At 36.5% G+C, this 12869-nt stretch overlaps 1 protein-coding gene across 2 annotated transcripts; it reads left to right on the top strand.

The window, feature by feature from the left end:
* The first annotated feature begins 7 nt into the window (after window positions 1-7).
* Window positions 8-12589, top strand: ercc8 (excision repair cross-complementation group 8). 2 transcript variants are annotated; one of them, XM_079826636.1, is made up of 12 exons: window positions 8-329; window positions 750-845; window positions 970-1071; window positions 1189-1312; window positions 4725-4806; window positions 5912-5980; window positions 6918-6984; window positions 7662-7765; window positions 8598-8722; window positions 11370-11567; window positions 11671-11766; window positions 12465-12589. In XM_079826636.1, the coding sequence occupies exons 1-12, from the start codon at window positions 253-255 to the stop codon at window positions 12525-12527; spliced, it is 1203 nt and encodes a 400-aa protein (XP_079682762.1). In that variant the 5' UTR covers window positions 8-252; the 3' UTR covers window positions 12528-12589. The 2 variants fall into 2 exon arrangements, with proteins under 2 accessions (XP_079682762.1, XP_079682761.1); XM_079826635.1 differs by having other exon boundaries at window positions 11346-11567.
* The last annotated feature ends 280 nt before the right edge of the window (window positions 12590-12869 follow it).

Raw genomic sequence — 12869 nt, 5'->3', positions numbered from 1 at the left:
TTGTAGAACGTCACAACATGGCTGCCTCCTATACAACAAAATGCACAACAATCTCATCTGAAAGCTGAAATAGATCATATACATTTAGTGTGTTGTATAGAATGAATTTATTCAGTTTTAAAACGCGGTTCTACAGGTTTAATAATCGCCACTCAAAAGCTAGGGTTAAAGACTGGAAACAGACATTTGATATAGTTAATTCACTCTGACAACATACAATACATAAACAAAAGCTTCAATGTCTCTACGACGATGCTGAGTTTTCTTTATGCCAGGCAGTCGGGGCATGACGACCCAGTTCGTCTGAGACGTGCAGAGTCCACACGAAGGTAATGCTATAATATATATATATTTTTAATTCATACTGTATTTATGGGGTTGCTTCTTGTAGATTTTTTATTTTATTTTAAAAAGGGGGTACATTTGTATAAAGAAACAAACAAATAAATAAAACCAAAAGATAGAAATAAACAAGTTAAATATAATGTTCAAAACATTGTTTTTAAAGTTGTTATTGTGTAATGCTATAATGTACTAACCATAATTTGTTCTTTTGTTACATTCTGTAGCATCATTATTGTATAGGGGAGAATGTTGATCTAGCAAACTGCTTTTTCTTTTTTCTTTCTTTCTTTTGTGCTAAAACGTTTTGAAATCCATAACATGAATGTTATGTCAAATCAAATGTATCTAAAACATGACTGAAAACATGGCACAACTTACCTCACTCTTCCTTACTGCATCTTTAGGGTGCTTAGTCTGGAGTTGAACCACAACAGAGATGTGGCTCGTGTCCATGGCAATGGAATTAACACCCTGGACATTGAGGTTATTGATGGAAGATAGTAAGTGTTCTCCGCCCTCAAGAATACTGCAATCATAGCATTCACATTTACATTGACATGCTCTTAATACTCAATTTTCTTGTGATGACCCCATATAGTAAATTCGGTATGTCTCTGTTTCCAGTATGTTGTCGGGTGGATCTGATGGTGTAATAGTGATCTATGACTTGGAAAACAACAGCAAAAAGCTTCAATACTCTTGCAAAACAGTCTGCACAGTGGGCAGGTCAGTGTGGCTCCCTTCTCGTTCACAGTGATCCAGTGACCACCAGGTGGCAGTATGACATTTTCTTATTTTAATGTGTTGTCAGGTTATGTGTGATTTTTACTGTTTTCTGTGAAGGTCCAATCGGCATGTGCATAAATTCAGCGTTGAAACAGTGCAGTGGTACCCGCATGACACCGGTATGTTTGTGTCCAGCTCATTTGACAAAACCATGAAAGTTTGGGACACAGAAACTCTGAAGGTGCGTGTTCATCCTCCAACCAAAACAACATTTCTCTTCTTTTTTGGGTTAAGTATTTGTTAAGTATATATATATATATATATATATATATATATATATATATATATATATATATATATATATATATATATCTCAGAGACATGTATAACTAAATATCTAACTAAATATAAGTAAGGTGTTTCCAAACAAATTGGATGAGAAAGTAACCCATATTACAAAAATAAGACAATGCAAATATTACAAAATGTGACATTAAAAAGTGTATAAATCATCAGTTTTTCTAAAGTAACACTGTTCATCAACGACACCCTCAGGTAAAGTTACAGCGTCTCTCATGCCTCCTCTGATCCCACTGACTTTTAATAGATCCCCTAAAGTGTGCGGTGGGTTTAGTGGGGGGTAATTGAGGGTAAAGTCACGTGAGTGGAGGCAATGTCTCCATTGCGCTATGATCGGATATGAATGAGTGGTTATGGTTGGATATGATTGGTTTGTGTGATAAATCCCGCCTCTAGTTTTTGTGTGCTTTTTGCAAAGCAGTCTGAATGAACAAAATGATGGAGTTAATGGGAAGACTAATTAAAAAGTAAGTAAATAAGTTGTACCCTTACCGCTGTGATATTATATTATGCCAAAAGCAAACTTGAAATAGCCTGAAAACATGATGAATGTGTTTTTTTTAATTAGTTTGGTGAAATTAAATTATAGGTATTTTGAGTCCGTGACCAGTGTTTACCGAGCTTGATGACTGATGAAAAAACTATTAAAAAGAACAGCGACATCAGTTTACGAATAAAATATATTGTTTAAATTGTTACTGCAGTGAGTTATTATTTTTTAATAAATGTAAAAACACTAACTTGATGAGATTTTAATTAAAAAAAGTACATTATTTACACAGTGTGGTCAATGAATACACAATAGAATTGTATTTGGTTTCTCTTTTTTTCTTTAATGTAATGTTTATTTAACCAGGAAAAGTTTAACTAGGAAATTAATTTACTTATTAAAATTGTTTTTGAGGACTTTGCCTCCTCATTGTACGCCACTAATATATATATATATATTATATATATATATATATATATATATATATATATATATATATATATATATATATATATATATATATATACTAATATATATATATATATATATATATATATATATATATATATATATATATATATATATATATATATATACAGGGAGTGCAGAATTATTAGGCACGTTGATTTTCTGATCATATTTTTTTTCCAGGCACATTTGACCAATTCCAAACCACAGTAATCCTAATAACTACTATTGATTTAGTATTTAATAATGTATAAGTGATATATAATTGTTAATGAAGGCTGGAAATGAAAATCACCTTATATTCAGGTGTGCAGAATTATTAGGCATGTTTTCTTTTACAGATAAATTGAGCCAAAAAAGAGATTTAACTCAGACTGAAAAGTCAAAAAGTATTAAATGCCCATGAGAAGGATGCAATACTAATGCAATACTAGACATTGCAGTTAAGGCGTGACCATTGGACAGTGAAATGCTCGTTGGGTCAGCAGGGTCAGACAAAAACAAGTGGTGAAGAAAAGACACCTGTTAACTGCAAAAGAATTAAGAATTAAGGTGAAGAATTAAGGGTGAAACCATCAGGAACCCTTTAGTCTCCAACGCCACCATTTTCCAAAGCTGCAACCTACCTGGAGTCTCCAGAAGTGCAAGGTGTCAGGATCTCAGAGACTTCAGTTAGGTAAAGAATCCTAAAAAATGACCCCCACTAGATAAGAATCACAAGCTGAAGTGTTGTAAAATACACGAAGAAGGTTTTTTATAGGCTTTATAGGTTTTATAGGTTGAGAGTGACTCTTGAAGGACCAGCACCACATCCTCTAGTACCACTTTTTGAAGAATCTTCCAGAATCTGGCAGTACGTTTTGGGAGTTCATTTTTAGTCCATCTCTGCAAAACGGACTTCAGGATGGACTAAAATGAACTCCCAAAACGTACTGCCAGATTCTGGAAGATGAATTCTTCAAACAGTGGTACTAGAGGATGTGGTGCTGGTCCTTCAAGAGTCACTCTCAACCTATCTGTCCTTAAAGCCTATAAAAAAACCTTCATGTATTTTACAACACTTCAGCTTGTGATTCTTATCTAGTGGGGGTCATTTTTTAGGATTCTTTACCTAACTGAAGTCTCTGAGATCCTGACACCTTGCACTTCTGGAGACTCCAGGTAGGTTGCAGCTTTGGAAAATGGTGGCGCTGGAGACTAAAGGGTTCCTGATGGTTTCACACTTAATTCTTCACCTTAATTCTTAATTCTTTTGCAGTTAACAGGTGTCTTTTCTTCACCACCTGTTTTTGTCTGACCCTGGTGACCCAACGAGCATTTCACTGTCCAATGGTCACGCCTTAACTGCAATGTCTAGTATTGCATTAGTATTGCATCCTTCTCATGGGCATTTAATACTTTTTGACTTTTCAGTCTGAGTTAAATCTCTTTTTTGGCTCAATTTATCTGTAAAAGAAAACATGCCTAATAATTCTGCACACCTGAATATAAGGTGATTTTCATTTCCAGCCTTCATGAACAATTATATATCACTTATACATTATTAAATACTAAATCAATAGTAGTTATTAGGATTACTGTGGTTTGGAATTGGTCAAATGTGCCTGGAAAAAAAATATGATCAGAAAATCAACGTGCCTAATAATTCTGCACTCCCTGTATATATATATATATATGGTCTGTATTTCATTAGCTCTGTACACTGCACAATGACAATAAAGCTGAGTCAGATCTAATCTAAAGTATACATGACCACCTGCTTTTACTGCTAGTCCACAAACAAAGTTCCCATAGTTTTTTTTTTCACAAATGTAATTAAGCAAACGATCTAACAACTGAAAGCCGTAAGCCGTTGTGGAACTACCAGTCTGCTCAAATACAGGCTTTTCTGTGGTGTCAAATGTCCCTTATCTATTTGCCCTGCATCTGTACAAGAATGGTGCCCAAGCAACATTCAATGCTTTCTAAGTGCTCCCTTAAAGGCACAGTAGGGAAAGGTTCCTTATTTAAAACAATAACAAAGGCGTAGCTTAATGACGCCGTTAATGAGCGTGGAATCATGGGAGGTTTATGCATATTTTACGAGTAAAGTTACATTTAACCCACGGCTCCTTCTTTCGTGAACTTTGTTACAGTTATGTTTGAGCATTTAAATTGGTGCTTGGTGACTGTTATGAGACACTATTTGCATATCATATTAATAAAAACTGGATGACTTGTGTTGCTAAATGGTATGCCATTCCTTTTAAAACACTTTATGGTGGAGAAAATGCTGTATTACTTAATCTTAATCTTTATTTGATTAATCTCGATTGTTTTATTTTGTTTTGTTCAGCCTGCCGAGGAGTTCCAGTTCGATGGTAATGTCTACTGTCATCACATGTCTCCTGTAGCCAGGAAGCACAGTCTTGTAGCAGGTGTGTTCTCTGACCAAACCAGACCTTCTGCATGTGGCCATTCTTTTAAACTTTGAGCACTCATTACCTTTTTATGTCATTCTTTAGATGGATACTCATATCTGCTCTAGAATATACTTTTGGTTAGAGTGGAAGAATTTGAATCGTCATCTTAATCGTCATTATTGCTCAATGAGTAGAAACATTTCCTGCTTTAGATATGTGAAGTGAGGAATCCAGGCACTTATCGCCTAATCTGGACCGACAGGTTATGAACACCCTCAATGTCCCTTTGTCTCAGTCTCTTCTTTCTTCCATACATCCTTTTTCTTTTTCAATAAAATGTATTGTTAATTTTCCCCGCCTCAATCTTTTCAGGAAAAAATATGCTGATTTTAGGGAATCTTTTTCTTATTAATCTTCCATAGAACAGTACGCAGTGAAATGCTGAGTTTAAATAAAATATTTTCTTTAATCTCATATTAGTTAGGATCTGCCCTTATACATACTTATATATCACACACGATCAGTTTATCTGTCTTCGCTGAACTATCTTACAGGGTAAATAGTTGCAAGATAAATTACATCAAGTGTGACATCAAGACTTTTACAGAATTGTGCAACCGTGTCCAACTTTAGGCAAGTCAACAATTATTCATCTTGGGTCTTCTGAGATCTCCCCTGTTTGATGAATGGTTCACATCAGGCGATTCTTCTTGCAAACAAAGCTCAAAGCTAGTTTTTATAAGGCCTGGCAGTTCTGACTAATTTTGTCTCAATGTGAGTCTCACTGGACTCCATTTACGGGAGGTCATCAAAACATATATTTGATTATGGTTTATTATGTTAGTAGACTGTATTTGTATATTCTCTTCACATACTTTTTCCTGCAGCTGTATAATAAGAAGCATTTTAAAGATTTACACACATTTCATATGTTTCTAAAAGCTTGTCATTTGTATTCTAGGTCATAAATCTTATCTAATCAATCCTATACAAATATTATTGTGCCATTATTATTTGTCAGGAACACTTAACACATGGGCTCTAAACTCCTACAACAACAGTGTGTCTGAGCTGTTTTGTTATTCTTGTCACTCAGCTCTATTGTACTCTGTGTTGGCAGTTGGTACCAAAGACCCTAAAGTGCAGCTTTGTGATTTGAAGTCTGGGTCGCGCATCCACATCCTACAGGGTGAGTAATGCCTGTCGTTTCTGAATGGAGACAGCCCTGGTGCAGGGATATTGTACTCCTTTAAAAGCCAAAAACTCAAATATTTTGAACAGACATTACCATATCAGCAGTTATTTTGCCATAGAATTTTCCCAGATTTTTCTGGTCATCTCAGATACCACAGGTGGATCTGTGTCACACGATCCTTCAGAAATTATTCTAATATGCTGATTTGGTGCTCAAGAAACATTTCTTATTATTATCAATGTTGAACACAGTTGTGCTGCTTAAAGGGGTACTGCATCATTCACGACGCGTGTCCAGTCTGGCGCGTTTTCAGATCATGCCTATGGAAGCTTAACTTTCATAGGAATTCATTGAAAAGTTGAAACACTCACTTTGCTCCGCACCACTCTGTTATGAATGCCCGAGCTGAGCGGCCGTGGGCATTTACATTCTGTGAGTGAGATCCCATCCCTATGGGCGGGTTGAAAACATGCGGAACTAGCTCCTTCTACTGGCTGTAGTCTCTAGCCTCTGGCCAAAAAATCCTCTGACGATGCAAAATGACGATATTTGCGTCATCGGAGGATTTTTTCCAGAAATAAAATGCATAATTCTCTCGTCTCAGGGGGACATGTGGGGGGAAGTACCATAATTTGAATACACTACCAGGTTTCTACTAATACAAAGCTTAATGCTAATCGCTGAAGTAACCCATTAATATATTTGAGGAAACCATGGTAATTTTTTTTAATTCTTTGATGAATAGAAAATTAAAAAGAAAAGCATTTTGCAGCATTATATATTCCTTGTACTATCACTTTTGATTCATTTAATGCATCCTTGCTGATGAAAAGTATTAGAAAAACTTACAGAACCCAAACTTAGTAGTGCATTTGAACTTTTCAGAGTTAGTTAAAGTGTCAGTTATCATAAAACAAGTTTTCCCTGGCAGGTCACAGGGGCGAGATCCTCTCAGTGAGATGGTCTCCACGATATGAGCACATCCTGGCCACTGCCAGGTAAGCACTTCCACACCTGCACAAATGTTAATGCACTCACCTTTCCTTTGCTGAGGAGTACCGTAACAAGAAACAGCCACATCCTGTGTTATTTGATGCTGGTTTTTTTAATCCGTTGTGGATTCTTTAGTCATTTGAAGCCTTTATATATTTTAGTTGTTCTATATTCAACTCACATGCAGTTTTAAATTCATAATTGTTATCAGTCTTCTCAATAGATTCATCACTCAACTGCTGTTTGTGTAATGTGAGTGAATGAGAGTGAGATAATTAGACAATAGGGATGTTTGAAACCTTCCTGCCTGGAAAACAATTAAGAATATAGAGCGAAGACTTGTTTATTTTTTGCCAAATCTATTTTTCTATAAAACTGCAGAAAATTTTATCGAAATCTGATCCAAGAATCTCTAACACATGACGTTCCATGGAAAATAAAAAATCCAGACAATCCAGAAAAATAAGAAATCCAGGCTTTTTGGCATCTTTTTCTTACCATATCCTATTTCCCAAATGAGATTTCTAAAGAGTGCCTATTTAAGAAGTGCATAGGAATGATGAATAATATTTATATTACCTGAACAGAGGGATCTTACTGATTTAAAGGCCAGTTCTAAATCTGACCTGACCATCTATAAGACATTGTATTCTTGTTCATCTTGCATTAATTTGCATTGCAGCACTGACAGTAGGGTCCACGTCTGGGATGTGAGAAGAGCCTCGGGAAGTCTTTTTACTTTGGACCAGCACAATGGGGACAAATCCAAGGCCTCATCTGAAGCAGGTGAAATCACACTTAGCATGTTTAATCAAGCCTCATGATAAGGATAATTGTGGTCTGTTGTAATCAGTTACATTTGAACTGTAAAAAATTTGAGAATCGTTTAGTGAAAATATTTGGTTTATTATGTGCATTCTATAAATGCATTTATGCGTGACAGAATATTGCTTCTTGAAGAGTGTATAAAAAGTGATATGCAATTTTATAGTTCAAGTTCAGATAATAAGTTCTTAAGAGTTACCAGACACTTGCCATAGCGCTGAGTGCAGACAGCGGAAATTAATGTGAGCAATAATCTCTGTGTGCAAAATATGCTGACAGCTCATATTGCTGCATCAGACAATAGCTCTTTATATACTTTGCAAACTTGTTTGATTGTTACTTGTTAATTGTAACTAACATGCATGTATACACACACACACACACACACACACAAAAAAAAAAATATATATACACACACACACACACATTTATAGTTTATACATTTATATATAAATACTGTGCAAAAGTCTTATGCACGTTAGTATTTCCACACAAAAGAATGGTTTTAAGCCACTTATTCATATCTTTTGCTGTAGTGTGTCAGTAGGAAATATCAGTTAACATTTAGTTAATAGAAGTTAATTCATAAATTAAATTTGTTTATGACATTATTTTTGAAAGCATCCTTAACAGCATTTTTAAAACCTACAACTTTTCACAGTACTGCAGCTTTGCAGGTAGGTTTGAGTATTTTTGTTTGAGACATTGCTGCAGTTCTTCTGGATTTAGTCTCAGTCTTGAATATAATATAAAATGTAACGATCTTTAATATAAAATGATACTTTTCTTCCAGTGAACACCGCGCACAATGGGCGAGCAAACGGATTGTGCTTCACCGCTGATGGACTCCATCTCCTGACCACTGGTACAGATGATCGTATGCGCCTATGGAATAGTGCCACAGGGGAAAACACATTAGTGAGTAGCAGTGAGGGCTGTTTGAAGAACTTAACACCTAACACCTGTTTTGTAAAAAATGATGTCAAAAATGTTAATGTAGCAGTAATTAGGGGCCATTCACACATAACACATTTTTCATTCTATTCCTCTACTTTTCCATTGTTTTTGAATGTAAACTCGCTAGACCGACGCACTCATAGAACGTTGCACTCATGTCTCGCATCTCTAATGCATGACACAGCATTATAAAAAAGCAGCGCACAAGTAAAAAAAAACAAACAAAAAAAACGCATCTCTAGACCTTGTGCTTTTTTTTTTGTTCTACTGACCTTCATCTCGCGTCTTTGCTGTTCTGTTTGAACTAGCTCTTTAGTCTTCTATCATGAATGATAATGAGTGATAAAGAGTTTGTTATTCCACTAGCAGCTGAGATAGAATGCTGCCAGACCTCTTAGTTGAGTATAAGATACGATCATTTGACGTCCCTGTTTTTTTGTTTTAACACCTTTGTTAGTGACAAGAAATATGTTCTTTAAAAATGGTTGATGCACAGTTTAATCCATAGAACTGCTCAGAAATCCTTAAAGGCCCACTTAAGTGCCTTGAAACGCGCAGTATTATTCAATGTGTTGACGTAATTTCCCCTGAAACGGCTCCAGCTGTAAGCAGCTCCTCCCCTTTTTTAAAACAGCCAATAGCGTTTTGTTAATATCACAGTTTGACTAGAGCCTTTCTGTTTGCTAAAGCCATAGTTTCCTCCTAATCTCTAACCATTTATCATCATAATCTCCTCCATATTGCTTTAAAATACAGCATTCTGTGCAGAATTTAAATGGGTCTGATATGTTTGTTGTCTGCGCCGACTCGCGCATATGATCCGCTCTGTGCTATCGTGTCTCTAGTCTAGACCAGAGCCATTGGTGTGTGTGCGCTGGGGCAGTGCGCGCGAAACTAATGTGAAACCAGACTTCATTCGTCTCAACTGAAAGCATATTTAAACTGTCTGAATCGTTTCCTATCGCATATATAGTCTACTATGTGCCATTCACCATGTAGAAAATAGTAAATGTGTGAACAACTGACCGATTTCAGATGCAGCTTCAGCGTCTATTTATAGTTTGGGTGGGGGTGGGGGGGATTGGGCTCTCTCAGATTCTAGAGAGCATTTGATTGGACAGAAGGTGTGATAAGAAGGTGAAGTCTGCGATGATGTCATAAAAATCTGTGATCCATTTTAACGGAAGTGAGAGACTGTAAGTTTTGAATGCTTATATCTCCTAAGTGTGAATTTTGTCATTGTTTTGGAACACACCAGCTTATTCCTAACCTTAAAGGAACTGTATGTAGGATTGTGGCCAAAACTGGTACTGCAATCACTTTCAAATTACTGTAGAGCGGTGTCCCCTCTCACCCTCCCCCCTGACTCGAGGTTGCCAGATAGGCTGCAGCAGAGCCGTTGAAAATTATTATATGGCTTTAATATAATTATTATATTATATTATATGGCTCTGGGCTGCAGGATCCAGCAGGAACGTAGGCTGCTACAAGGAGCTTCCAATGGCAAGTGACGACTGACGAGTCCTACACAGCAAGTTTTTTTTTTCTTTTGTTAATTATGTTTATGCTTCATGAGATATGTTTTGTGAAGTAATTATGTATCGCAAAAATTTACTATTGGCGATTAGCCAAATATAATCGTAAATATGAACGCTCGTATGTGACAGTACACTGTTAGAACAGTTAGTTAGCTAGTCTAACTTGTAACGGTACGTATCTGTCATTAACATAAGTAAGTTACAAGCCCAAGCCTAAGTCACTATGTGTCATACAGGTCAACTTGCAGCATGTGTTGTCCACTATATATGCGAAGAACGAATAAGGAATCATTTTTACCAAGGTAACGTTAGGCTACAGTCTCAAATACGTTTTCACGTTGCCAATGGGCGTGCTAATGTTGTTTTCCTCAGCATAATGACAATTCAATGACCCACCTCCTCCATATGCGCTAACCTAACGTTATACTTTGCACGAACATGTATAACTTTGTTCGACTGTCATGAATATTTGAAATGTCCATTTCAAAAACATTGTTAGCCAGATGAACCTTAACTTACCTGTCCAGGAGGAAATTAGCAACGTTGGCGTCTGTCTTCAAATACTTCTCCGTTTTCAGCCGTCTCCATCTTTCAAAGGCATCTCTTATACAAATCCTTGTTTTATTTCGGACATTGTCATGACGTTTTTCTGATTCATAACGAGGTCCTTTTGGTTTCGTAAAGTTAGACATTTTTTATCCAAAAAGTTTGTAGCTGCAGCTGTGGTAACTAGAGCTGGCAACCCCGATGCCGAAACACTACGGACTTCGTGATTGGTAGGACGGTGGAGGGTGGCGCTTCAGGCCAAAACACAACATGTCAACATCAACATCAGTTGAGGGCTGAAACTTCACTTTTAAAATGACAATATCCTGGCCGGTCTACTGTTGTCAGTGATATATATATTTGAAATTAACATGATTTCTTAATGTCTAGTGACATATCAGGGCCATTTTATGATTAATTGAGATACATTTCTTACATACAGTTCCTTTAAGGCTAACATAGTCATACTAAAAGCTAAAAAAATTCAATTTTGATTTCAGGGGGCCTTTAATTCTCATCAACAGGTGAACTATGGGAAAGTCTTGAACGAGAGCCGCAAAGGCCTCAAGTTTACAGTATCGAGGGGCTGCAGTCCGGAGTTTGTTTTTGTGCCGTGTGGCACTTCGGTAGCTGTGTACGGGCTTCACTCGGGAGAGCTGATAACTATGTTGAGAGGACATTATAATAATGTAGACTGCTGCGAGTTCCACCCAGATTTTCAGGTAATGTTGTTCCTGATTGTTTCCTTAGTAATTGGGTCTGTACTAATCAGACTACAAACAGGGTTCTCACAATCATTTAATGAGATTTGTATTGACTCGCTAGGAGCTGTACAGTGGAGGTAAAGACTGTAACATCCTGGCCTGGGTCCCAGTGCTAAGACAGCCTGACATTGAGGAAGAAGAAACCAACCCTAAACAGGTAAACTTTTGAGACATTTTTTTTTTTTTATATGAAACATTGCATAATTTCTCTGACTCTTGTCCAGACAAGATTAGGTTGATTCATGCTTTAACGACTACTACAATGTCCTGTGAAGGTTGGACTAGGTGGGGCAGAAAGTGAGTCTAAATATGTGCTCACACAAACACATATTTCGACCTTGCTCACGTCCCCCAGCCAATAGCTTAGATCAGATAACCTGACAAACACTAAGCCCATTGTGGCATATATTCACTTACATCAGTGATGTTGTAAGTGAGATATACACGTTAGCTTGAGTTGGGCATCTTGTTGGCTTGTAGTTTATCAGGCGCGGAGTTTAACATCCTGCTCTACCAGTTTTTCTGGCACAAAATCTGGCACACATTTAAATAATTGTATTGTGCATCATTGGTACTTCATTGGTACACACTTAGCTATTAACTATTACGTGTCCTAGTGATATCATTTTTTATTTTTAGTAATGTATTCGGAAAAATTATACATTTATAGCAATGTGCCAAATTAAAGATTATGAGGGCATATGAATTTAAAAAAAAATATTGATGTCCATGGATATATAATTTATAATAAATACTGCAATATGCCATAAAAAACAAGAATTGTCCATTTTGATGTCATGGTGACTTTCATAATGCGCAAACATTTCAGGATATTCTGGATGCATATTTTCACAGGGTGGAACACAAGCTGCAGTCAATCCTGCTTTTGAAGACGCCTGGAGCAGCGATGAAGACTGAAAGAACAAGGAACCCAGCAACCTGTTTTTTTTTATTACCCAAATAAACCACTATATACATTCCTTCAGAGGTCAAAGTGCTCTTAATTTATACAGTTGCGCACTGCATCAATTGGTGCATAAAAAGTCACCGTACGAAAAGTCTCATGGGTGTCGAGTATTTGCATTGGTTGTCACCTGCTGATTTGCCTGTGGATTTTAAATTTGACATTGTCTTGAGCTTGTCTTGAGTTTCACTTCTGCAGGATTTGCCCCTCACCTGGATGTGAACAGTACAAGTTATCATATCATTAGAACCAACGGTTTTAATTTAATTTCCCAATTTAAAAAATATATATATGTA

Source organism: Gobio gobio, assembly GCF_949357685.1.
Source record: "Gobio gobio genome assembly, chromosome: 10".
NCBI lineage: Eukaryota > Metazoa > Chordata > Actinopteri > Cypriniformes > Gobionidae > Gobio > Gobio gobio.
This window is presented reverse-complemented; position numbering and strand designations above follow the sequence as displayed.